Source organism: Gadus chalcogrammus, chromosome 16, assembly GCF_026213295.1.
Source record: "Gadus chalcogrammus isolate NIFS_2021 chromosome 16, NIFS_Gcha_1.0, whole genome shotgun sequence".
NCBI classification, from domain to species: Eukaryota; Metazoa; Chordata; class Actinopteri; order Gadiformes; family Gadidae; genus Gadus; species Gadus chalcogrammus.
Genome location: NC_079427.1, coordinates 36,017,013 through 36,043,699, shown reverse-complemented (window position 1 = coordinate 36,043,699; position 26,687 = coordinate 36,017,013). Strand labels below are relative to the sequence as shown.

The window sequence follows — 26,687 nt, the reverse complement described above, 5'->3', positions numbered from 1 at the left end:
GCGGTCCGACCGTGTGTTTCTCTTCAGTGCTCTGGATAAAGCCGAACTCTTCATTTCTCTGGTTCTCAGACTAACTATTCAGTTCCCTGGATAAAGCCCAACTCTTCAGTTATCTGGATAAAGCCTAACTCTTCAGTTCTCTGGATAAAGCCTAGCTCTTCAGTTATCTGGATAAAACCTAACTCTTCAGTTCTCTGGATAAAGCCTAGCTCTTCTAGCTCTTCGGTTCTCTGGTTCTCAGCCTAAATCTTCAGTTCCCTGGATAAAGCCTAGATCTTCAGTTCACTGGTTCTCAGCCTAACTCTTCAGTACTCTGGATAAAGCCTAACTCTTCAGCTCTCTCCGGATAAAGATTTGAGTACACCTCCCTAAATTGATTATGTACAAGGGTCACAGGCGAAGCTTCCAGTTTTAACATCAGCAATACAAATGTAAACTCTAGTTGTGTAGTTTGGCTGTAGCTGTAGAGTTGCGTAATTTTGTTGTCCATTTGTATAGTTGTGTAGTTGGGTAATGTAGTTCTTTAGTTGGGTTATGTACTTGTGTAGTTTAGTTTTGTATTTGTGTAGGCCAGAGAATCGCTGAGTTTAACTTCTGTACTCATAGTTTATTTACAAATATTAACTACAATCTGTGACACATCTTCATTCTATCACATTAAACACGGTCATCATCATTATCATCATGGTGGTACAGCCCAGAGTGGAACACGTTCAACACGTCTTAGCAGATATTGCACAGCCTGGATCAGAACTGACATCTTAGTGCAAAGCAACCCTGACAGGAATGTTGTAGAGCTTTATAACTTTACACACAATCAACACAAACAAAATCATAACAACAAAAATTCCTGAAAAAATAAACAAAGTATAAACTTTGCAGGAGGAGGATGAGGAGGAGGAGGAGGAGGAGGAGATGACCTCTCTCCTCTGAGGCCTCCACAAATCAAACAGGAAACAAAAACTGGGTAGGAACGCAAATCAGAGTCCATCCTGCTGATTGCTGCTGCACTCAGTTCAGTTCGGTTTGGTTTCATGGTTTGGTTTAGTCCAGATTGGTTTCGTCCGGTTTGGTTCAGTCCGGTTTTAGCCGAACTGGCAGAATCAGTTAGAAGCGGGTGAGTGTTTGTCAGGATGGAGACGGGGTGTATGTGTGTCAGAGTGGAACAGGGGCTTGTGTGTGTCTTTGTGTGTGTGTGTGTGTGTGTGTGTCAGGGTGGAGCAGGGGTGTGTGTGTGTGTGTGTGTGTGTGTGTGTGTGTGTGTGTGTGTGTGTGTGTGTGTGTGTGTGTGTGTGTGTGTGTGTGTGTGTGTGTGTGCGTGTCAGGTTTGAGCAGGGTTGTTTGTGTGTGTGTGTGTGTGTGTCAGGGTGCAACAGGTAAAATAAAAAAAGACAAAAAAAAGCCAGTCTCACTTGGATATCCGTCAGCCAACCAGAGACAGCTTTTTGTTGAGGGGAACAACCAAGGAGGGAGGGTCTGAGTCTTTGGTTGGGGAGGGGGGAGGAGGTTGGGGGGGTGGGACTTACTTGATGTTGTTTGCCCCAGCTGCAGCAGAGAAACAGGAAGTGGAGGAGGAGTCTTTTATGGGCTTGGTAGGCGGAGCCAGGACGTAACCCGGCACCCAGCCCTCAGCAGCAGGCGATTGGCTGTCAGCCGGCCGGTACACGAGATACATCTTCTGTTGATTGGTTGCCAGGATCTGGACGGTTTCTCCCTGACCCACACTGATCTCATTCTCCTTCAGAGCTGAGTAGTCCTGAGATACCAGCATGGTGGAGGAGACCCCATTACAGCTCCTATCACCTCCTCCCTGAGGAGGGGAGGAGAGGGGAGAGAAGATAGGGGAGGAGAGGAGGAGGGGAGAGAGGAGAGGAGAGGGGAGGTAAAGGAGAGGAGCGATAGAGAGAAGTAGGACGGGGAGGGGAGGCAGAGGAGAGGGGAGCAGGAGAAAGAGTGGAGGAGGAGAGAGAGGGGGGAGGAGAGGAGAGGAGGAAAGTCATGGTATTTTTGAGGACAACACACTATTAACTGACTAACATCTGTATACCTATCTATGTATATATCTGGTTCTATCTATGTATCTATCTGGTTCTATCTATGTAAGTAAATATATTTTTAGTCTAAGGCTAAAAGTATAAGTTATGAAGTATAAAGTCAAGTGTATGAAATATTAATCTAATTTTCATTCATATGTATATTTATGCATTCTGTGATGATGTGGTGATTAGTCCTTTGTGTCATCTGGGCAAATAGGTGTGTCACGCTCTACCTGGAGCCTAATGGAGGCCCTCATATAGGGCAGGCTAATTAGTGTTGTTCAGGTTTGGAAGGCAGGGAGCCAACAGTTTTCTGACCGCATTATTTCACATTATTGGACACAATATTGGACGCATTATTTGGTAACCCTTCCTTTTACAGTCCCCTAATTACTAGGTATTTACCCGGTACATACATGGTAAATTATAGTGTATTACTGGGTAATTACCACTGGTAATAAGAAGGTAAATACAGAGGTAGTTACCCGGTAAATACATGGTAAATCATAGTGTATTACTGGGTAATTACCACTGGTAATAAGAAGGTAAATACAGAGCTAGTTACCCGGTAAATACATGGTAAATCATAGTGTATTACTGGGTAATTACCACTCATAATAAGAAGGTAAATACAGAGGAATTATCCGGTAAATTATAGTGTATTACTGTGTAATTACCACTGGTAATAAGAAGGTAAATACAGAGGAATTACAGCTGATGTACCAAGTAAAACCTCCACTATTATCCAAGGTTTATGTTGGTAACAGCCCAAATTTAATGATGTATCTAGAAATAAGCATAGTACTTTCCAATAAAATACTTTTTCTTAGTTATTATTCATAGCTACACCCATTTAGAAAGGGTTTATTCAGTTTACCACTATGGAATTACTTACCTGGTAACAACCTCTGCAGGAAGTTTTCCTCTAGTGTCATGGTACATCTTCTTAAATACTGGGTACAAAGCCGTTTGTTTCCATGGTATTACCAGGTTCTTACCATATCATTTATAATAGATACATTCCATTGTCCATGCAGTCAACACAAACTTGTACCATGTACGTTCTGCGACGTTACCAAGTAAAACACGACAATTTACCCAGTAAGTAAGCTGAAAATGTACTGTAAAAGGAAGCCTTGTTTGTTTCCATGGTATTACCAGGTTCTTACCATATAATTTGTAATACATTATTCCCTTTTCCATGCAGTCAACACAAACTTGTACCATGTACGTTCTGCGACGTTACCAAGTAAAACACGACAATTTACCCAGTAATTAAGCTGAAACTGTACTGTAAAAGGAAGCCTTGTTTGTTTCCATGGTATTACCAGGTTCTTACCATATAATTTGTAATACATTATTCCCTTTTCCATGCAGTCAACACAAACTTGTACCATGTACGTTCTGCGACGTTACCAAGTAAAACACGACAATTTACCCAGTAAGTAAGCTGAAACTGTACTGTAAAAGGAAGCCTCGTTTGTTTCCATGGTATTACCAGGTTCTTACCATATATTTTGTAATACATTATTCCCTTTTCCATGCAGTCAACACAAACTTGTACCATGTACGTTCTGCGACGTTACCAAGTAAAACACACCAATTTACCCAGTAATTAAGCTGAAACTGTACTGTAAAAGGAAGCCTCGTTTGTTTCCATGGTATTACCAGGTTACCATATAATTTGTAATACATTATTCCCTTTTCCATGCAGTCAACACAAACTTGTACCATGTACGTTCTGCGACGTTACCAAGTAAAACACGACAATTTACCCAGTAATTAAGCTGAAACTGTACTGTAAAAGGAAGCCTCGTTTGTTTCCATGGTATTACCAGGTTCTTACCATATAATTTGTAATACATTATTCCCTTTTCCATGCAGTCAACACAAACTTGTACCATGTACGTTCTGCGACGTTACCAAGTAAAACACGACAATTTACCCAGTAATTAAGCTGAAACTGTACTGTAAAAGGAAGCCTTGTTTGTTTCCATGGTATTACCAGGCTCTTACCATACAAGTTGTAACTGGTTATTCCCTTTTCCATGCAATCAACACAAACCATATATGTTCTGCAACATCGTTCACCAGTAGTTAAGCACTTTAATTGTTGTTATAAAACCCCAAACCACTGTTGATGAAAGACATATTAAAATTAAACAAAATCAAAGGCTTATCTTTCAAACAATGCATATCTCACAAACAGGCACTGAACACTGAAGAAATCGGACAAACAAAAGAGCCGTCCACATCAACTCAATTTAAATGTTACTGATGGTGTTTTCATAAAACACATGACAGTGTTATGGTAAGTGACCACAAGGAAGACTGCTTCAACCTCTACAATTTGAATAAGTGGTGAATGCCATGCAGCAATCTGCCTATGGGAGCATCTTCGTGGTCATTCGCAAACCAATGAGTCCACTCGATGAATGAGAGATGACTCTTTAGTGTCTTCTCTGTGAGGTATCCCTGCAGTCTCCATATCTGGGATTTGAAGGCTGACCAAGACCTGACCAGGTACCTCCAAATCTCCCCTTCAAGAATCAGAAGACAAGATAATAAACATTAGGACTGTCAATTAATGAACATTTCTAGAACATGTAGAAGTCAAGGATTATTTTGTTTATCAGTTAAGAAAGGATGCTGGTCCTCTGGCCATTGTGTTTGGTCATATTGAAAAGAGAAAAAGGCATAGCCATAAATACAGTTAATAGGACGGGAGGGGACAGGCAGTTAGCTCCGGTTAGCCCTTTAGCATCGAGCTAGCGGAGCTTCTGTCATTCAAATAACTCGGACATGTTGTTTAAAACCTATAGCACCCAATTTATTAAAATATCCGGATTTAATCGGGCTCTCTCCCATAAGTACAGTTAATAGGACGGGAAGAGACAGGCTCTGTTAGCCCCGGTTAGCGCGATGCTAAAGAGCAGCTCTACCAGAGCATGCCACCTCAACAGGTGCAAGTTAGCCTCCGGTTTGATATTCGCCGGATACTCGGTGTACCACCCAATCGGATTCATCAACATAAGTGCAATACATTACGGGCTTAGTATGTTGAGGAAGGTTTAGGACACCGTATCGCGAAAAATCACAAACACATGTTGTCGCCATCGATGTCTGTGCAACTACGTCATTTACGTTCTCTGGCTGCTACCTGTTTTGGGGACCGTCAACAAGTTACACTCACCGACTGGTGGCAGAGACGTTACCATGGAATTGTTTCTGGAAATAAATCATATAAAATAACATAAAAATCACAAAAAAATACATTTTGTCACCTGATTGTAGTAGTAGTTGCCAATGGTGGGCTGCTACTTACTGCAGGTAACTTTGCTAATATATTGCATTATTGTTAAACGGGATGCAATTAATAATTTCAAATATAGTTTGGTCGATTTTTGTTGAATATGAAACTATTAACGGCATTATGATTAACTATATTGCAATATATTTGTGTGATTCATTTCCTGAAACAATTCCATGGTAACGTCTATGCCAACAGTCGGTGAGTGTAATTTGTTGACGGTCCCTAAAACAGGTAGCAGCCAGAACGTAAATGACGTTGTTGCACAGACATTGATGGCGACAACATGTGTTTGTGATTTTTCGCGATACGGTGTCCTAAACCGTCCTCAACATACTAAGCCCGTAATGTATTGCACTTATGTTGATGAATCCGATTGGGTGGTAAACCGAATATCCGGCGAATATCAAACCGGAGGCTAACTTGCACCTGTTGAGGTGGCATGCTCCGGTAGAGCTGCTCTTTAGCATCGCGCTAACCAGGGCTAACAGAGCCTGTCTCTTCCCGTCCTATTGACTGTACTTATGGGAGAGAGCCCGATTAAATCCGGATATTTTAATAAATTGGGTGTTATAGGTTTTAGACAACATGTCCGAGTTATTTGAATGACAAGCTCCGCTAGCTCGATGCTAAAGGGCTAACCGGAGCTAACGGCCTGTCCCCTCCCGTCCTATTAACTGTATTTATGGCTATGCCTTTTTCTCTTTTCAATATGACCAAACACAATGGCCAGAGGACCAGCATCCTTTCTTAACTGATAAACAAAATAATCTTTGAGTTCTACATGTTCTAGAAATGTTCATTAATTGACAGTCCTAATGTTTATTTTCTTGTCTTCTGATTCTTGAAGGGGAGATTTGGAGGTACCTGGTCAGGTCTTGGTCAGCCTTCAAATCCCAGATCTGGAGACTGCAGGGATACCTCACAGAGAAGACACTAAAGAGTCATCTCTCATTCATCGAGTGGACTCATGGGTTTGCGAATGACCACAAAGATGCTCCCATAGGCAGACTGCTGCATGGCATTCACCACTTATTCAAATTGTAGAGGTTGAAGCAGTCTTCCTTGTGGTCACTTGCCATAACACTGTCATGTGTTTTATGAAAACACCATCAGTAACATCTAAATTGAGTTGATGTGGACGGCTCTTTTTTTTGGCCTATTTCTTCAGTGTTCAGTGCCTGTTTGTGAGATATGCATTTGTTTGAAAGATAAGCCCTTGATTTTGTTTAATTTTAATATGTCTTTCATCAACAGTGGTTTGGGGTTTTATAATAACAATTAAAGTGCTTAACTACTGGTGAACGATGTTGCAGAACATATATGGTTTGTGTTGATTGCATGGAAAAGGGAATAACCAGTTACAACTTATATGGTAAGAGCCTGGTAATACCATGGAAACAAACGAGGCTTCCTTTTACAGTACAGTTTCAGCTTAATTACTGGGTAAATTGTCGTGTTTTACTTGGTAACGTCGCAGAACGTACATGGTACAAGTTTGTGTTGACTGCATGGAAAAGGGAATAATGTATTACAAATTATATGGTAAGAACCTGGTAATACCATGGAAACAAACGAGGCTTCCTTTTACAGTACAGTTTCAGCTTAATTACTGGGTAAATTGGTGTGTTTTTCCTTGGTAACGTCGCAGAACGTACATGGTACAAGTTTGTGTTGACTGCATGGAAAAGGGAATAATGTATTACAAATAATATGGTAAGAACCTGGTAATACCATGGAAACAAACAAGGCTTCCTTTTACAGTACAGTTTCAGCTTAATTACTGGGTAAATTGTCGTGTTTTACTTGGTAACGTCGCAGAACGTACATGGTACAAGTTTGTGTTGACTGCATGGAAAAGGGAATTATGTATTACAAATTATATGGTAAGAACCTGGTAATACCATGGAAACAAACGAGGCTTCCTTTTACAGTACAGTTTCAGCTTAATTACTGGATAAATTGGTGTGTTTTACTTGGTAACGTCGCAGAACGTACATGGTACAAGTTTGTGTTGACTGCATGGAAAAGGGAATTATGTATTACAAATTATATGGTAAGAACCTGGTAATACCATGGAAACAAACGAGGCTTCCTTTTACAGTACAGTTTCAGCTTAATTACTGGGTAAATTGGTGTGTTTTACTTGGTAACGTCGCAGAACGTACATGGTACAAGTTTGTGTTGACTGCATGGAAAAGGGAATAATGTATTACAAATTATATGGTAAGAACCTGGTAATACCATGGAAACAAACGAGGCTTCCTTTTACAGTACAGTTTCAGCTTAATTACTGGGTAAATTGTCGTGTTTTACTTGGTAACGTCGCAGAACGTACATGGTACAAGTTTGTTGACTGCATGGAAAAGGGAATTATGTATTACAAATTATATGGTAAGAACCTGGTAATACCATGGAAACAAACGAGGCTTCCTTTTACAGTACAGTTTCAGCTTAATTACTGGGTAAATTGGTGTGTTTTACTTGGTAACGTCGCAGAACGTACATGGTACAAGTTTGTGTTGACTGCATGGAAAAGGGAATAATGTATTACAAATTATATGGTAAGAACCTGGTAATACCATGGAAACAAACGAGGCTTCCTTTTACAGTACAGTTTCAGCTTAATTACTGGGTAAATTGTCGTGTTTTACTTGGTAACGTCGCAGAACGTACATGGTACAAGTTTGTGTTGACTGCATGGACAATGGAATGTATCTATTATAAATGATATGGTAAGAACCTGGTAATACCATGGAAACAAACGGCTTCGTACCCAGTATTTAAGAAGATGTACCATGACACTAGAGGAAAACTTCCTGCAGAGGTTGTTACCAGGTAAGTAATTCCATCGTGGTAAATTGAATAAACCCTTTCTAAATGGGTGTAGCTATGAATAATAACTAAGAAAAAGTATTTTATTGGAAAGTACTATGCTAATTTCTAGATAGTACATCATTAAATTTGGGCTGTTACCAGCATAAACCTTGGATAATAGGTTTTTCTAAGAATTGGTTGCCTAATTTCCTAGGAAGTACACAATATCGGAGTTATTACCAATCTAAAACAGTTACAACTACACGCTACTTAGTTGAGTTGATGGGTAATAGTGGAGGTTTTACTTGGTACATCAGCTGTAATTCCTCTGTATTTACCTTCTTAATACCAGTGGTAATTACACAGTAATACACTATAATTTACCGGATAATTCCTCTGTATTTACCTTCTTATTACGAGTGGTAATTACCCAGTAATACACTATGATTTACCATGTATTTACCGGGTAACTACCTCTGTATTAACCTTATTACCAGTGGTAATTACCCAGTAATACACTATGATTTACCATGTATTTACCGGGTAACTACCTCTGTTTTTACCTTCTTATTACCAGTGGTAATTACCCAGTAATACACTATAATTTACCATGCATGTACCGGGTAAATACCTAGTAATTAGGGGACTGTAAAAGGAAGGGTTACCCATTAGGTAACATATTATTTTACATTGAAAAGTCATTTTTTGTACGATACTAAGAACCCTGTTTTGGCCGCAAAAACAGTTATGTTTCGTTATTTCCTGGAAAGTCAACCGGAGTTATGGCTTAATAAATGAATCAACACAAAGTTAAACACTCTCTGTGCGTGCTTCCCAAGAAATGTGTGTCGGACTATCTCTGCCACAGGAACAAATAGAGCGAACAAAGGGTTTGCCACTTCATATCGGGTTCTATCTATGTATCTATCTTGTTCTAACAATGTATCTATCTGGTTATATGTATAGCTATGTATCTGGTTATATGTATGTATCTATCTGGTTATATAATAATAATAATAATAATAATACATTTAATTTAGAGGCGCCTTTCAAGGCACCCAAGGTCACCTTACAGAGCATAAAATCATCATAAATCGTTTTTAAAACAAGACATTGTGGAAAAACAACAAAAACAAAACAAAACAAGGGTTAGGGTTAACAAACAATCAAGACAGTGATCAGTTAGACGTTGTGTGCGAGTTTGAACAGGTGAGTTTTGAGTTGTGACTTGAAGGTTGTAATGGTGTCTGACTGTTTTATGTGTGGGGGGAGGGAGTTCCAGAGCCTGGGTGCTGAACAGCTGAATGACCGGGCAGGAGCAGGGTTTTGTATTGGATGCGGTAGTGTACTGGGAGCCAGTGAAGTTGGATGAGGACAGTGGTGATATCCATGTATCTATCTAGTTATACGTATGTATCAGGTTCTATCTATGCATCTATCTGGTTCTATCTATGTATCTATTTGGTTATATTTATGGACGGATCAGGTTCTCACCATGGAGCCAGCGGGGGGGCGTTCCTCCTCGCCGAGGCCCAGGGAGGATGCAGGGCGCGGCTGGGAGGGGGTCTGGGTCTTTGAGTCGTGGAAGGAGGAGTGGTTCCTGTTGAGAGAGGAGGTCCTGCTGCCGGCTCCTCGCTCCTTCTGGTACTCAATGGGAGACTGCAGAGCTGAGAATATGAGGTATGAGTCAGGAGGATGGAGGTCTCTATTGCCCATCCCTGAAGGGGCTTCAATCCTCTGTCAGGTGAGGCAAGGTTTTGTTGCTTTCTATATGGGCACTTACAAAATAAATCATAATTTTATTCAAAACATTAAATAAAGTATTTTACTTATTTAAAATGATAACCTGAAAGATTCAGCGGTTGAAAATAGCGTAGCCATGTAGTCATAGTAGCGATAGCGGTAGTAATAGTAGTATTCATCCAAGCTGCATTAGATATATATATTAAATATAAATACTAAAGACATAAACACATGGGTGTGTTGTTTGTGCGTGCCTGTGTGTATGGTTTCCTCACCGATCAGGAAGTTGCTCTGGGCATCCAGGACTTCCTGTATGTGTTTGACCCACAGCTGCTTGACCTCCGTGTTGGCAGCCTGCAGCGTGTAGCGCTCGGCCGAGCCGTGGTGACACAGCACCAGCCTGCAGGGGTCGCTATCCGCCCCCTCGTCCAGCCCCAGCACCGCTACCTACACACCACCGCACAGGCATTAGTACCTTGCTACTCTTCTTGGTAACTGGTAACCAGGTCTGTACTAATATATTCCTGGTATTGCAGTATTGGTACCTTGATACTCTTCTTGAACTGATGTGTATTAATATAGTAATGGTATTGCAATATTAGTACATTGACACTCTTCTTGAACTGGTAGCCAGGTGGGTGTTAATATAGTAGTGTTATTGTAGTATTGGTACCTTGATACTCTTCTTGAACTGGTAGCCAGGTGGGTGTTAATATTGTGATGGTATTTCAGTATTAGTACCTTGATACTCTTCTTGAACTGGTAGCCAGGTGTGTATTAATATTGTATTGGTATTGCAGAATTGGTACCTTGATACTCTTCTTGAACGGAGAGCCAGGTGTGTATTAATATAGTACTGGTATTGCAGTATTAGTACCTTGATACTCTTCTTAAACTGGTAGCCGGGCGTCGAGGATCCCTTCCTCAGCAGCTCGCTGAAGATGACGATCTGTTCAAAGAGGAACACTCGTCTCTCTTTAGAGCGAGACAGAACACCTCCGTCCTGCTCTGTCACAAAGAACGTCTCCTGCTGGAGCAGCTTGCCCTGGCTGGTCAGTTTACCCTGAAATACATAAACAACTTAATGATATACAGATAATATACATTTACATGATAATAATACCCATATCATATTCATTTGAATCCATTCTGTAGCAGCTTGCCCTGGCTGGTCAGTTGAAAATGTATCCACAACACATTTCTAAAAGATACTTCTGAGTATTCTTCTCTCTTCTTCCATGTCCAGAGACGATTGAGGAAGAATCCTCATTTACAATGTTGACGAGTTACAGAATTAAACAATTAGAAATACAGAGATAAAAGCAACACAAAACAATCAAGTTTTGTGTTCTAATACACATCTAATACATATGGAATACATATCTGATACACATCTAATACACATAGAATACACTTCTAATATACATGGGATACATATCTAAAACACATCTAATACACATGGAATACACATCTAATACACATGGAATGAATATCGATACACATCTGATACACATCTAATACACATGGAATACATATCTAAAACACATCTAATACACATGAAATACACATCTAATACACATGGAATAAATATCGATACACATCTGATACACATGGAATACATATCTGATACACATCTTACACATCTACACATCTTGTACCCTCTAATATATACTATCCATGTATATCCATATGGACACTGTAGCAGGTTAGCTAACTCTAACTAACTAAATGTATAAAATGTATATATGTGTATAATATCATCAATCCCCACCTCAAAGCCCTGCAGCCGGCCCAGGTTCATCATGTCGTTGCACAGCTTAGGAACCTGGGACATCAGGTCCACTGCTTTCTGTTTGAGAGAGAGACATTAAGAGACAGGGACAGAGAGAGAGACAGGGACAGGGACAGACAGAGAGAGAGAGAGAGACATAATGATCCAACAGGAGAGAGATTATATATTGGTAGTATTCCATTTGGGTCTGTTATTTAGTTTTCAATATTCAACATTTTGATATGAAATACAAATATTAGATAATTCTCTGAATATTTTTCGTTTGCGTTTGAGCTTAGAGCTAGACAAAGCTGCTGTTGGACCCTGTTGAGCAGTTTTAGCATGGCTAGTGCTAGGTACGATAGTGCGAAACTATCCATTGTTGCTCACAAGTGGCGCATTATGGGTAATAACTACCTAACTCACAATTTGTTTTAATAAAAGGTCCTGACTCGATCACTTGTATGATGAGGTGATATTGATGGTGACGGATACTGATCTCACCGCAATGACTCATGGGTAGCCTATGATCAATGTTGTATGAATTAAATAGGTTATTGAATGCATCTTTGAAAAATAATATGATGGATTCATGTGAACGTCTTTTTCAGAAATATATAAAAATAAGAATAATCTGAGAATAATTTCACGACCCGCTGCAGTACCTTTGCCGCCCCACTCGAGATGAGGTCATAAAATGACCTCATCTAGTAAATCTAGTGAAATCCTCCAGTATTTAACATATGGTATGACAACATAAAGAACATTCTAGGTTTCATAACCGGTACCTCAATCTGTTCACAGTCTATTCCTGCCTTGGAGCTGTACTTCAGGAAGTCCTGAAAGAGAAAAACAACTCAGTCCAAGTAACGCCACTGGAACAACCTGAAACTACTGCTGTCCTTAACTCACCAAACCAGTGTGTTTGTGTGTGTTTGTGTGTGCGTGTGTGTGCGTGTGTTTGTGTATGTGTATTACCTTCAGCAGCAGCTGGTATTTGGTGATTCTCTGAATTGGTTTGATGAGAAAATCACTGATTGACAATCTGGACTGGAGGACCTGCTGTATACCCTGTAGAGACACACACACACACACACACACACACACACACACACACACACACACACACACACACACACACACACACACACACACACACACACACACACACACACACACACACACACACACACACACACACACACACACCTTAAATAGCTGCCAAGTTATGTTTGTTTTCAGATTTCCCATGAGTCTCCTGGTATCCCCCCCATGGCCAACGCCAGGCTTACATCAAAGTATTTATCGTACTCCGCCACGATAAACTCTGACTTGGGTTTGTTCTGACAGTACACCACGTACATGTGTAGCCTCCGAGCCTGGAAAACACACACACACACATTTATCATCATGTGCAGCAGACACAAGCAGCAGTCACTAATGCACGACTTCCACAACACTGCAAAAATAATTAGTGGTGAACTGGGCTGTTGCTTCCCATTAGTGATGGGTCGTTTGCGACCAAATCAGTTCGAAGGAACGATTCTTTAAGAACGAACAGACCTGATTCCCTGTTTCACTTCTCTCTCGGTCATCCCTCTCGTTCATTCTTTTGTTCTCCCACAGAATAGACTAGTCGCTGTGTTCACTGTTAAGTTAGCAGAGTGGTGGAGAGCGTACGATAAAAATTATGATAATGGTTGACAATGTAAGGGTCGCAGCTGACTGAGGCCAGGCTGAGGTTCTGCTGACGTCAGTTGCACGCAGAATTTTGTTCGTAGCTAGCTAGCTCCATCTATTGGTTTAGACTCCTGTGCCTGTACATCCCGGTACACTGGCTCTACTAAAGGCCTCAAAGACAAGCTACAATTCGGTCCAAATAAACAGATCAGAGTGGTCCTCAAACTCCATCCCAGAACACATCTTCTTCCTGACCACTTCTCCAGTCTTAGGTGGCGCAGAGTGGAGCAGAGAGTTTCCCAACTCAAACTGTGCTTAGTCTACAAGATAAGAAATAACCTGGCACCCAAGTACCTACAACATTACTTTTCTAAAATTAGTGACACAAAATTACTCCACCAGGGGGAGTTCCACTGATTTCAGGCTCTGCCGTTTTAAGAGCTGTATGGGAAAGTACTCTTTCCTATACTCGGCAGCTGTCTTGTGGAATGGCCTACCTTTAAACCTTAAATTGTTGAGCTCCTCCTACTTTCATTTAAAATCTTCTATCAAAAAATGGTTATTTAAGTCATAAACAAAATCAAAAGATCCCTGAAGTACTAGGAATATTGTACTGTCTGTGTGTCTGCTTGTCTGCCTGGGAATTTATCCCTTGTTTTATTTATTTGATTCCCCTTTCTTCCTAAACGTTGTAGTCCATGTGCTGTGTGTTTGTTCTCTATATTTTACTCCATGTGTTATTTCTCCATTCCCATCTAAAGGACCACAATGGAAACAAGCCTTTGGGCTTTATTGTGTTTTTTAATCCTTTTGAACACTTCTGTTAATTGTTGTTGAACAAAGTTTTCAATCAATCAAACTCATTAATTCCTCTACTGTCGTTCTCGTTCAGTCAGTCACTCGTTCTTGGCTAGTAGACTGTAGCCCAGAGTGATTATGGCTATGCTGTAGCCTAGTATGCTTAATGGGGACTTGAAACCTTTTCATCAATATAATATTTCTGCCAAGCTTTTAAACATGTTTGTCGACATATTGGTTCTCTATTTCTTTATTTAGTAGCCCTTGCTGAGAGCGAAAATAAATAAATAAATAAAGACAATAAATTAGCTGATGTAGCCGTAGTCTACTTTTCTATTTACCTTCAATACATGTCAATTTAATGTCAAGGTGATTGCAGATATGTTTTTGCCATTTTTTTACTGTGTTGTGTTGACCGTTTGCACAACCGCTTGAGAACGAGGAGCCGAGAACCGTGCAGCCTATGATTCACCGCTAAAGACGTTCCTGAAACGCGACTGAACGGACGGACGAACGGACGATTCTTCTTGGCGAACTGATCGACGCAAACTGAATCAAGGAACGGGATCAGGAAATCCATCTTTACTTCCCATAACCCATTAGTGAGGCTGCTCCAACCATGGTCAAACGGCCTGGTGCATCAGTAACCCCCCCCTCCCCCCCTCACACACACACCCCCCCAGACACACACACACACACCCCCAGACACACACACACCCCCCCAGACACACACACACACACACACACACACACACACACACACACACACACACACACACACACACACACCCTCCTCACATGCTTGATGAAGAGCTGGGGCAGTAGCTGATGGTCCTCCAGACATTTCTCCAGCTCTCCTACAAAGAAACTAAGAGAGAGAGGAAGACACTGTTAGACCTAAGTTTAGCTCAGTGTCTGAACGCTCATGAAACCGGATGTCAAATCAGATGTATAACCAGGGCTGCATTCCAAATGTGTGTCAATAGTGATTCACCTCATACCTCCTGCCAAATCTCCAGATGTTCTCTTTCCATTGTACCGTCCAAAAGCCTTAGCTGCTCGACAGGAGCTTTGATTGGCCACAGAATAGTGTAGGGGCCGAGGGTCGGTCAGTCTGTCCTCACAGAAGATGTTTAGAGATACTCTGACTAAGCCTTCCCGCATTTACCTATCATGCCGTCATGTGGCTCCATCCAACAGACGTGATTGGCTTAAGAGTCTGATGTTGGTTCGATGAGCTCATTGTACAGATTTGATGGGCTGAAGAGTCTGAGGTCGGCTCGGTCAGCTCATCCTACAGAAGTGATTTGCTGTAGAGTCAGAGGATGGCTCGGTCAGCTCAACCTACAGAAGTGATTTGCTGTTGAGTCCGAGGTTGGCTCGGTCATAGCAATAGTTCAGTCTGTATGAGGTTCAGATCCCTCACCAGATGTTCAAGACCCTTGTTGGATCAGGGCGTATTTCACCAGCGGAGTCCAAAACATTTTGATTGGACATTCGCTTTGATGTCAGTCCTTTTGAACAACCATGCCCGCCCTTTTCTCCTGATGCAGCTTTAAAGGGAAGCTCTTCGTTCTTCGCCAGCTTGCTGTGACGATGTCTCTTCTTCTGCAGTGTGTCACCATTTATCCAGTCCTCAAGCTTGCTCTGGCTGGTCCATCCTAACCCTCATTCCCAGTTGGTCCCAGTCGGTCCCATTCGGTCCATAATCCACAATTCCCTTTATAATAATACCTCCCAGGTCAAGGGGCGTCCAGATCTGGACATGAGGACAGCTCTGGACCTTAAGGACAGGCCTGGACCTGAGGACCGACCTGGACCTGAGGACATGTGGAGCTGAGGACAGATCTGGAACTGAGGACATGTGGACCTGAGGACAGATGTGGACCTGAGGACAGGTCTGGACCTGGGGAGATGTGGACCTGAGGACATGTGGACCAGAGTAAATATATGGACCTGAGGACATGTGGACCTGAGGCTAGATGTGGACCTGAGGACATGTAGACCTGAGGACAGATGTGGACCTGAGGACATGTGGAACTGAGGACAGGTCTGGACCTCAGTAAAAGTGGACCTGAGGGCAGGTCTGGAGCTGGGGACATGTGGACCTGGGGACATGTGGAACTGAGGACATGTGGACCTGAGGACAGAGGTGGACCTGAGGACAGATGTGGACCTGAGGACATGTGGACCTGAGGACAGGTCTGGACTCACTCTCTGTGCCAGTCGTAGATCTGGTGGATGTTCCCGAAGACCATCTTGTCCTTCCCTTTCATGTCTTCCGGGACGACGGTCTCTTCCATGGTCTTCATAAAGCCCTGAGGTCAACACACATAGGTCAAGGGGTCATCCAGAGCTAAAGAGGTTAGCCCAGCCTCACCCTACAGCGTGTCTCTCCACTCACCTCCACCACGATCCCCAGGTCCTTGACATAGTCCTTCTCTGTCTGGACCAGCTCGTTAAGAACAAACCTTCAGACCAGGGGAAGACAGGAGTTCCTTTTGATCGTTAAACACCACATACCAGGATATGGTGGTCCTAGCTGTATCACATTATGTATTAGTACTAGGAGTATGACAGTATGTAGTAGTACTAGGAGTATAACAGTAGGTAGTAGTATTAGGAGCATAACAGTATTTAGAAGTACTAGAAGTATAACAGTAGTATGTAGCAGTACTAGGAATATCACAGTAGTATTATGAGTAATTGGAGGAGTATACCGTATAACAGTATGTAGTAGTACTAGGATTATAAAAATATGTAGTGGTACTAGGAGTATAACAGTATGTAGTAGTACTAGGAGTATGACACTATGTAGTAGTAATAGGAGTATGACAGTATGTATTAGTAGTAGTAGGAGTATAACAGTAGTATTAGTAGTACAAGGAGTACAAGGAGGAGTACTAGGACGAGTATGACACTATGTAGTAGTACTAGGAGTACGACAGTATGTGGTAGTACTAGGAGTATGACAGTATGTAGTAGTACTAGTAGTACTAGTAGTATAACAGTAGTACTAACATGCGTCCTCTGAGGGCCCTGGCCCGCTGCTCCTCCTCCAGGTTCCTGGGGACCGGGGGGCTCTGGTCCGGGGGGTCGTGGGAGCAGAAACCCGGGTACGAGCCTGGGTCCAGACTCTGAGGAACAGGGGAGGTCCAGGAGGACTGAGATTACATACAGGACCAGGAGGACTGAGACTAGATACAGGACCATGATGACTGACACTAGATACAGGACCAGGTTGACTGATACCACATACAGGAACAGGATGGCTGAGACCACATACAGGACCAAAAGGACTGAGACCACATACAGGACTATGAGGACTGAGACCACATACAGGAACAGGATGACTGAGACCACAAACAGGACCAAAAGGACTGAGACCACATACAGGACTATGAGGACTGAGACTACATAAAGGACCAGGATTACTGAGACCACATACAGGACCAGGAGGACTGAGACCACAAACAGGACCAAAAGGACTGAGACCACATACAGGACTATGAGGACTGAGACTACATAAAGGACCAGGATGACTGAGACCACATACAGGACCAGGAGGACTGAGACCACATACAGGACAAGTAGGACTGAGACCACATACAGTACTATGAGGACTGAGACCACATACAGGACCAGGATGACTGAGACCACATACAGGACCAGGATGACTGAGACCACATACAGGACCAAAAGGACTGAGACCACATACAGGACTATGAGGACTGAGACTACATAAAGGACCAGGATTACTGAGACCACATACAGGACCAGGAGGACTGAGACCACAAACAGGACCAAAAGGACTGAGACCACATACAGGACTATGAGGACTGAGACTACATAAAGGACCAGGATGACTGAGACCACATACAGGACCAGGAGGACTGAGACCACATACAGGACAAGTAGGACTGAGACCACATACAGTACTATGAGGACTGAGACCACATACAGGACCAGGATGACTGAGACCACATACAGGACCAAAAGGACTGAGACCACATACAGGACTATGAGGACTGAGACCACATACAGGACCAGGATGACTGAGACCACATACAGGTGTCTTAGATCAGGTAGATTTAATATATACAGTATTATTATATATTTGCCTGCTACAACACACCACGACATCTGGGCAAAACACAACTCGATACAATACAACATTTACACACACATAAACATGCAACATACTCACACATACTGGATTTCTCCTCCAAATGTGTTTATTTGAATATGTACACCACACATATGATTTACACACACATGCCTACATACACACAATTCAACACACCTAAACAATACTGAGTGTATGTACCTACACATTTACTTTATGTAAATATTTACATGCTCTACAACTTCCAACAGTCCGGAGTACATGTCATCTCCAAGGCTGATGAGAAAATCCAGGAAGAGAAGGTCTGCGGCCATGCCCTGAACTCACCATCTTAGACCTAACCAGCTTCTCTATGGTGCTAACCAGCTCTGAGGCACTGGGGACATCAGCTGGAGCCTGCATGGAGGTACGCAATGCAGCAGACTGAGGTAGGAGATGGGGGAGGAGGAGAGGAGGGGGGAGGAGAGGAGAGGAGAGGAGGGGAGGAGAAGGGGGGGGGGGGGAGTGGAGAGGAGAGAGGAGGAGAGCGGAGGAGAGGAGAGGGAAGGGGAGAAGAGAGGAGGGCAAAGAGTTGCAGAGAGGAGAGAGGTGATAGTGGGGAATCAACCATTAAGATTATTAAGTGATTGGAAGAAAGAGAGAAAGAAAAGCTGTTGGGTTAAAGCCAATCACAGCCCAAGCTGCAAACACAACCGAAGCTGGGCTGGAAGCAGCCAATCACATGCATCATCTACAGAGCTACGTTATAACTTTCAGATGCGCTAGCTAAGAGTTAAAACAGAGCTAACAGGGCATGCAGAGATATTAGATTGCCAACACAGACCTGGATTCCCTCTCTCTGGTTAATCAGTAATCAGTAATTTATTTAAATCAGAATGAAGGGACATCATTGTTCCAGGATTTGTGTTTCCAGAGTTCTACTAAGCTGACCAATGAGGTTGATGGTACCAGTTGAGAGTTGAGGTGTCATGCAGCCCTCATAACCCTGTCAGAAGGACAACTATCAGGTTAAGAAGAGGCTCGGGTGACCACTTCCACTGATAACAAACCCTCCCGCTCCCCCTCTGATCCTCCTACCTTGTCGTCCTGGGTGGTTGGGTCGTTGATGATCTTCATGGGCGGGGGCAGCGGTGTGTGAGTCTCCTCATCCTGCTCCTCCTCTCCGCCGCTCTGCATCCCAGAGGAGGACTTGACCAGAGTGCCCTCCTTCCGGTCTGCTCTCTGGAGACACAAGAGAGGGGCCGCTAGCACCATCAGCTAGGGCTGCTAGCACCATCCGCTAGGGCTGCAGCAAGGTCTGCTAGCACCGAACGCTATGGCTGCAGCTAGGTCTGCTAGCACTGAACGCTATGGCTGCTAGTAGCATCTGCTAGGGCTGCTAGTAATAGCAGCTAGGGCTGCTAGCAGCAGCAGCTAGGGCTGTTAGCAGCAGCAACTAGGGCTGCTAGCACCATCCGGTAGGGCTGCTAGCACCATCCGCTAGGGTAGCTTGCAGCAGCAGCTAGGGTTGCTAATAGTACCAGCTATAAACAGCTGCTATTAACATTACCAATAGACCTAGCTCTTAATCCTAGGGCTATTAGCGCACCGAGGGTGTGATTGATTACCTCTTCTGTGACCTCATCCTGGTGGGCGAGATCAGCTTGACCCAGGTCGATGCTCTTCCTGTCCTCCTCCCGAGCTGTCGGTCAAGCAAAATAACCGATCATCACACATAGGTATATTCTGATACATAACATGTTGTTATTGTGGTGCATGGGTACATTCAAGGTACATTCAGGGAAAATTCATGGTATATTCAAAGTATAACCAGGATAGTTTAGGGTAAATAACAGTTTGAGGAACAGGGGGGTATTGATAACAGAGGGTATTGATATTTTCAGGGTATATCGGTTTATAAAGGGTGTATGGATACCAGTGTTTATTCAGGGTACACACTATCCTTGGGACCAGGCCAATTTGTCAAGCTAATTTTTCATTTGTTCTGAAGATTAATAAAAAGATTTCTGCACGGTACGAGATAGACCAATCAATCACAACCGGCCGGATAAATAAGATGACGGTGCAGAGGAGCGCCGTAGATACAGTCTACGGTGGGGTACGTACAGGTATTCTTGTTCTTGCCGCTGGCGGGCTTCTTGACAGTGCTGCCCTGGCTTAGGCGCCGCACCGGGCTGCTCAGCCACTTCCTCAGAGTGTTTGCCGAGCGCTTGGGCCCCGGAGAGGGCACCGGCAGGGAGCTCTGGCTGGCCTGAAGGTGGGCCACCGAGTCGCTCTTCGCCTCTGAACCGCTCACCACATAGTTCTCTGAAACACACAAGAGACACGTAAGAACCATGAACAGAGACCAGGCTCAGGGATCAGGCTCAGGGATAAGGCTCAGAGACCAGGCACGGGGATCAGGCTCAGGGATCAGGGATCAGGCTCAGGGATCAGCTTCAGGGATCAGAGAGTCCACAGTCCTGTTGCTCCTTCTCTCTACCTTCCCACATGGTCTCTGAACTCACTGATGGCTGCTTCAGATTACAGTGTCTGCTAATAGAAGTAAATAACAGCTTACGACTCAAAGATAAGGAAAGTATGACCTAGGCCATCAACTATCCTCAATTATATCATGAACATGGGGGGCGGTAAGTGTGTGTGTGTGTGTGTGTGTGTGTGTGTGTGTGTGTGTGTGTGTGTGTGTGTGTGTGTGTGTGTGTGTGTGTGTGTGTGTGTGTGTGTGTGTGTTTTGGGGAGTGTGCGTGTGTGCTTGGGGGAGGTGTGTGTGCGTGTGTGTTTGGGATTGGTGTGTGTGTGCGTGTGTGTTTGGGGGAGGTATGTATGTGTGTGTGCTTGTGTTTTTGGGGAGGTGTGTGTGTGCGTGCTTGTGTGTTTGGGGAGGTGTGTGTGTGCATTTGTGTTTGGGGAGGTGTGAGTGTATTTGTGTTTGGGGGAAGTGTGTGTATGAGTGTGTGTTTTGGGGAGCAGTGTGTGTGTGTTTTTGGGGGAGGTCTGTGTGCGTGTGTGTTTGGGGGAGTTGGGTGTGTGCGTGTGTCTTTGGGGGAGTTGTGTGTGGGTGTGTGTTTGGGGGAGGTGTGGGTGTGCGTTTGTGTTTGGGGAGGTGTGTGTATGAGTGTGTTTGGGGAGGTGTGTGTGAAAGGAGAATACTAGTGTCAGTGTTCTTCTTATCAAAGAGCTGATTCATCTCCCGCTCTCTCTCTCTCTCTTGTCATTGAATAAGCACACACACACACACACACACACACACACACACACACACACACACACACACACACACACACACACACACACACACACAGTTGTGTTTTAAAACTTTCAAATTCAAGCTCTCTCAATGGCCCTTTACACACAATATACAACACATTATATAATTCACACAGTAAACTACACACTAGATACTACACACAATATACTACAAAGTATACGGAATATACTACACACAATATACTTTTTATTTTATACGGCAAACAATATATGACACTATGTTATACACACAGAATAATACACACTATATCCTACATCTACACACAATGTGTACTAAGGCTGCTAATACTACACCCAGTCAGTGCGACACTCAAGAAAATCAAATCATTGGTTTAGTCCGAATATGATTGGATTATTAAAATGCATGTATTCACCTCAATCAGATTAAAATCGAATCGAATCGGGTTTCTCATAGTCGGATTACGACCGCCAGATTATTAGATTGATTGTCCCATTAAATGGTAAATCTAATTGGAATTGGATTTTGCGCATTCCACAAGATCTTTTCCAGGGCCCCGTGAGCCGGAAGTATACGGAGATGGTAGTCGTGTTGTTGTCACCGTCGGAAAAAGAGAAACAGCGTTTGATTTAAAAAGGTGGCGCAGAAGATGGAGGAAGCCGGTGTCGTGCCAATGTAGTTACCCCCTATAAGAAGTGTATCATCATCAACATGCATTCAGTTCACAATGCGCTTTGATTTCACCCAAGGATGAATTTAAAGTACATGTTTTTCTGAATGTTGGTCTTCCGACGTGTTTACGATCTTTATTCATTCATTGCCCCGCGGCCGAACTGACGGGGATATAGAGTTCTCAGACTCTCTGGTACTTCCACAACAAGTATAGACTCGTAATGGGGTTATCTCGGCCATGGTTGAGAAGGAATTTGGGGAAAGAAACTTTGGCTTTGACTGAAGTCCAGATTGAACCGCAACATGGAGGAGAAAGGGATTGATGCCGTATGCGCCAACAATCCCTCCGGCGCCGGAGGAGCGCCTCTGCCGCTTTTCACTTCGACGCGACGTACAAAAGTGGCGGTTGGTGGTTTTTAAAGGGAAGGAGGAAGGACTGCGTACTTGGTTGCCATTGGCCTGCTTGCACTGTTAGTGGCGTATGGTGGCCTAAGTATGTTAGACTCAAGTTGTTTCAGGGTGTTTTGGGGAACTACAAAATAGCAGGGAGGGATAATTATGTGGATTGATACAAATCCACCAGTGGCAGCATTGTACTTTGAAAGCTGGTGGGCAGCATAGCTGTTTGTAATGCTAAATAATAAAATCTGGGACTAGCATTGGACCTATTTTTGCCCTCAATGACTGAAGCTATTGGTTGTAATTTGGCGATGTTTATTTTCAGCTACAATTGTTTTAAGAAAAATGAAGACATAAGACCAAGTGATGCCATTTTAAATGCATCCTGCTCTGAGTCATTCACTAACATCCTTTTCACAATATCAAACAGAATAGTCAGAATAACAAACAATTAAAAGAACAGCAAGAAAATTATTTCACAACTATTTGCATGGGCTGTAAGCCTAACATTGTTTGAGGCAAATGTGGATGTTAATGGCTGTTTCAGAATGTTGGTCATGGTGCTAAGCCAATTAACATTGAGGGACTTAATTTATAGATCAAGTCAATCCTCTTCACAGGCACGCAGCCCAGCCGCAGGCTCCACAGCCCGCGGGCTACAGAAACACCAATATAACCGAACAGAGCCGCACTGTACCGCAACAAACAGTAGCGCACCGCTCGGTGGAAACGAGGCATACGACTGAGCGGGTTTGTTGGTTCTTTAATAGGTCCATTGTTGGTTCTCGGAGCCGAGACTTGGGGGGATAACCCCTCCCTAGAGGCTACTCCACAGCTAGGGCTCCTGCTTATTGGTTCATAGCGCAGCCAACGGACGTCGGCGGGATCCAGATCCCTTAGCTAGTCACTCCCACTCATGTTTTTCACCGGCCGCCGACACTTTCGGGGAAATGAATGGGAGTCAATGGAGGCTGAGGGAGGAACGTCCTCCCTGAAGTAATTGTCAATAGGCGATACGGGGTGCTAATATCCCTTTACCAAGGGAAACGAAGATTACATATACAAAGGCATTAAAGTAGTCATATTTAAGGGCATTAATTCATTAGTAGTCTGGGCAATCTACATTTTTTATTCTCAACAATTTTAAGGAGGATCTTCTTTCCTCTCCTTGCTGGAGAAGCCTCCACTGACGTACAAAGCTCTTTGCATCTGGAAAGGTTTCCATGATACGTCCCACAGGCCATGAGTTCCGTGGAGTGGTCTCATCTATGATCAGTACTATGTCTCCAGGTTTCAGATTTCTTTTGACCTCATTCCATTTTTGTCTCTCCTGCATTCGGGGAAGATACTCCCATGTCCATCTTTTCCAGAAGAGGTCTGATAGGTACTGAACCTGTTTCCACTTTCTTCTAGAGTATCTATCCTGCTTGGAAAAGAGCCCAGGTGGAAGCATGGGTTTTCCTTTCAAGAGAAGAAGGTGATTTGGAGTTAGGGGTTCAGGATCTTTAGAGTCTCCAGATGTTACTGTAATGGGACGGGCATTAAAAACTGCCTCCACCTCGCACAAGGCAGTTTGAAGACATTCATCATTCAAGGTCTGTTCCATTCGGATGGTGTAAAGGGTTATTATTTTTTTTTTATGAAACTCCATTTGATGCCTTTTGTATTCATTGAATCCTGTATTTTATTCATGTTTAGGTGAGCAAGTGCTTCTTTTAATTCTCGCTCTGCGCCCATAAATTTGTTCCGTTGTCTGAAACTATTTCTTTGATATGACCACGTCTGCAGATTAATCTTCGTAAGGCTGAGGTACATGAATCTGTATCCATGGAGTAAGCCATCTCCAACTCTAAAGCCCTACTGGCAAGACATGTAAACAAGGCTTTGTATCTCTTTACCTTGCTACGACCAATCTTGACTTCTATGGGCCCAAAATAGTCCAAGCCAGTGTGAGTGAAAGAGATCTGGTGTTTTGCGTATGAGCGGTAAATCAGCCATTTTCTGTTTTGGTTGTTTGAAGTCCTCTGGCATTGCCAACTTATTCAATCTACCTCCCACTCTCAGTATTCCATCATTAAGAATGAGATCCAACTTGTATAGTCTGCTACTCCTTCTTACAGCTTGGCCTGCTCTTAAGGCATTCCCTTCAACCCTGAAGGCTTTCTGTTGAACATAAGCAACAAGTGATTCCTCAGCATCTGTAAAATCCTTCGCAGACAGTTGCTGGTCGGATAGCTGCTTGTCCTACACATATTCTGATTAAACTGATGCACTGTGTGAGGTACCTGCTTTTTTCAATTGGATCAAGTGTCTCAGAGTCCCTTTTGTTACATATTTTAAGAACATAAGTTGCCCACACATAGACCCTAGAAAGCAGGACCAAACATATAAGCTGTAAATACTATACATAGCCACAAGGGGAGCAGGACCTTACTGAAGGCTGCAATAACAGCTTCATCCACAGAGGGCAGCACCACAGACAGGTGAGGAGGCCGAGGGTAATACGTCACACCGGCTCCTCCCACTACTTCCGGGCCTTGCGGATCCATACCATAACAGAGGGTTGGAGCCAGAGCAAGCCAGAATCTCTTGGCAGCCCATAGGATAGGGTTAATATAGCTTTGGTCAGCTGGGAGACGCTCTGCACGTGCAAAGACACGCTTCAACCTCCTTTTGCTTCATAGTCATCAGTTTACCATACCGAAATACTTTACCAAATAAAGTAACTGTTAAAAGCTATCCTTTGGAATTGATCACTTTCCTTGAAGAATGCTGCAATACTTTGAACTTCAAAAGCCACGCCTTCGATCTGATGAGTTTGTCCCATGATGAGAAGGATTCGATAAAGTGAGTCAGAGGGTCTTCGTGGTCTGTTTTTGCAAAGGCCACAACAGTTTTCTTTACCTCGTCAGAAAGTACCAGTGGTTCGGTGGAAAGTTTCAGCCAGTCAGATTCGCATTTGGCCAGAAAGTCTCGACCGTCTGGAACAACATCTTTCTTTCAGAAAAGCATCAGCTCGCATTCCACTAGACGCATTGTCTGCCTGGTTGAGATCAGTGTTAATGTGACGCCACTGAGATTTCTGTGTCAGGTCACGAATCACAGATACTCAGTTAGCCACAAAACTCTTGAATCTCTGAGTGTCATTCAGAATGTACTTCAGGACAGAAGTACTATCACTCCAGAAAAAGGAGTCTGAGATCTGAACACCCTCGCTTTCCCCATCACTAACGTTATGTGAGGAGGTCTGCCTCTGCTGGTAAGTCTTATGTAACTGACAGTCCCATAGCCACTCTCACTGGCATCGCAGAAGTGGTGTAATTGGGTGTCAGTGACGTCAAAATCCATGGGTTTGTTGCATCTTTCAATTCTGAAATCCCATGAAGATCTTTCTGCCACTCGCTCCATTTTGACGCATCTGCTGTTGATCTTACAAAGCTCCTGCTGTTCGCTCGTGCATGATTGCGCGTCCATGTACTTGGAATGGGTGGAGTCAGAGTCAGCGTCGAAGGAGAGGGGGTAGGACCATTTGAGTCGTGTATTTTCAAAATCTGCTGGCGTTTCGCAAATCCCATACCCAACCTTTAAACGACTCATCCTTCTCAAGTATTTTCTTAAGGCTATATGCTCTTTGTTCAGCCATTTGCCTATTATTTGGCATTCGAAGATCATCCTTACAGAAAGGAAGTCGGATGTCATTATGACGTCTCTTTTTCTTAAGGATTCTTACATGATTTGCAAAAAAGCTTTTATCCTCGAAACAAATATTTGGTTTTCCCTTCATAGTTCAATTATGGAAAGTCTTGATTGTATTGTTGGATCAGAAGAATGCGAAGTGAGTCACTGATATTCTATACGTTGTCTACCTGTGGTCGTCCATGTTTATCAACATGTGAGCTGATTCCCAGTGGGCCATTTACTATCCATCCCAGATGTGTCAGAACAGCATATGGGCCATTGTCTTGGCTGTTGATGACCTTGAGTGGTTCCATAGCTTTGTTGATGTTCGTCTCAATCAACAGACTCACGTCAGCTTTGATGGAGTTCAACTTGACCTCTTTTAGGTAAGACATTGTTTAAGATCTACCTTCCCTCGGGATGTTTTGATC

General features: G+C 43.3%; 1 protein-coding gene across 1 annotated transcript in view; it reads right to left on the bottom strand.

The window, feature by feature from the left end:
* Positions 1 to 26,687, bottom strand: part of kalrna (kalirin RhoGEF kinase a) — a 303,497-nt gene that overhangs the window by 15,907 nt on the left and 260,903 nt on the right. The window contains exons 39-53 of the mRNA XM_056610756.1: positions 20,388 to 20,588; positions 19,889 to 19,962; positions 19,359 to 19,502; positions 17,177 to 17,292; positions 16,560 to 16,626; positions 16,370 to 16,473; positions 14,954 to 15,023; positions 12,970 to 13,056; positions 12,656 to 12,748; positions 12,466 to 12,516; positions 11,678 to 11,755; positions 10,784 to 10,969; positions 10,182 to 10,353; positions 9,658 to 9,830; positions 1,527 to 1,810 (exon numbers count right to left, since the gene is read on the bottom strand). Of these exons, the coding sequence (XP_056466731.1) occupies positions 1,527 to 1,810; positions 9,658 to 9,830; positions 10,182 to 10,353; positions 10,784 to 10,969; positions 11,678 to 11,755; positions 12,466 to 12,516; positions 12,656 to 12,748; positions 12,970 to 13,056; positions 14,954 to 15,023; positions 16,370 to 16,473; positions 16,560 to 16,626; positions 17,177 to 17,292; positions 19,359 to 19,502; positions 19,889 to 19,962; positions 20,388 to 20,588 (1,900 nt within the window). The remainder of the gene's footprint in view (positions 1 to 1,526; positions 1,811 to 9,657; positions 9,831 to 10,181; positions 10,354 to 10,783; positions 10,970 to 11,677; positions 11,756 to 12,465; positions 12,517 to 12,655; positions 12,749 to 12,969; positions 13,057 to 14,953; positions 15,024 to 16,369; positions 16,474 to 16,559; positions 16,627 to 17,176; positions 17,293 to 19,358; positions 19,503 to 19,888; positions 19,963 to 20,387; positions 20,589 to 26,687) is intronic.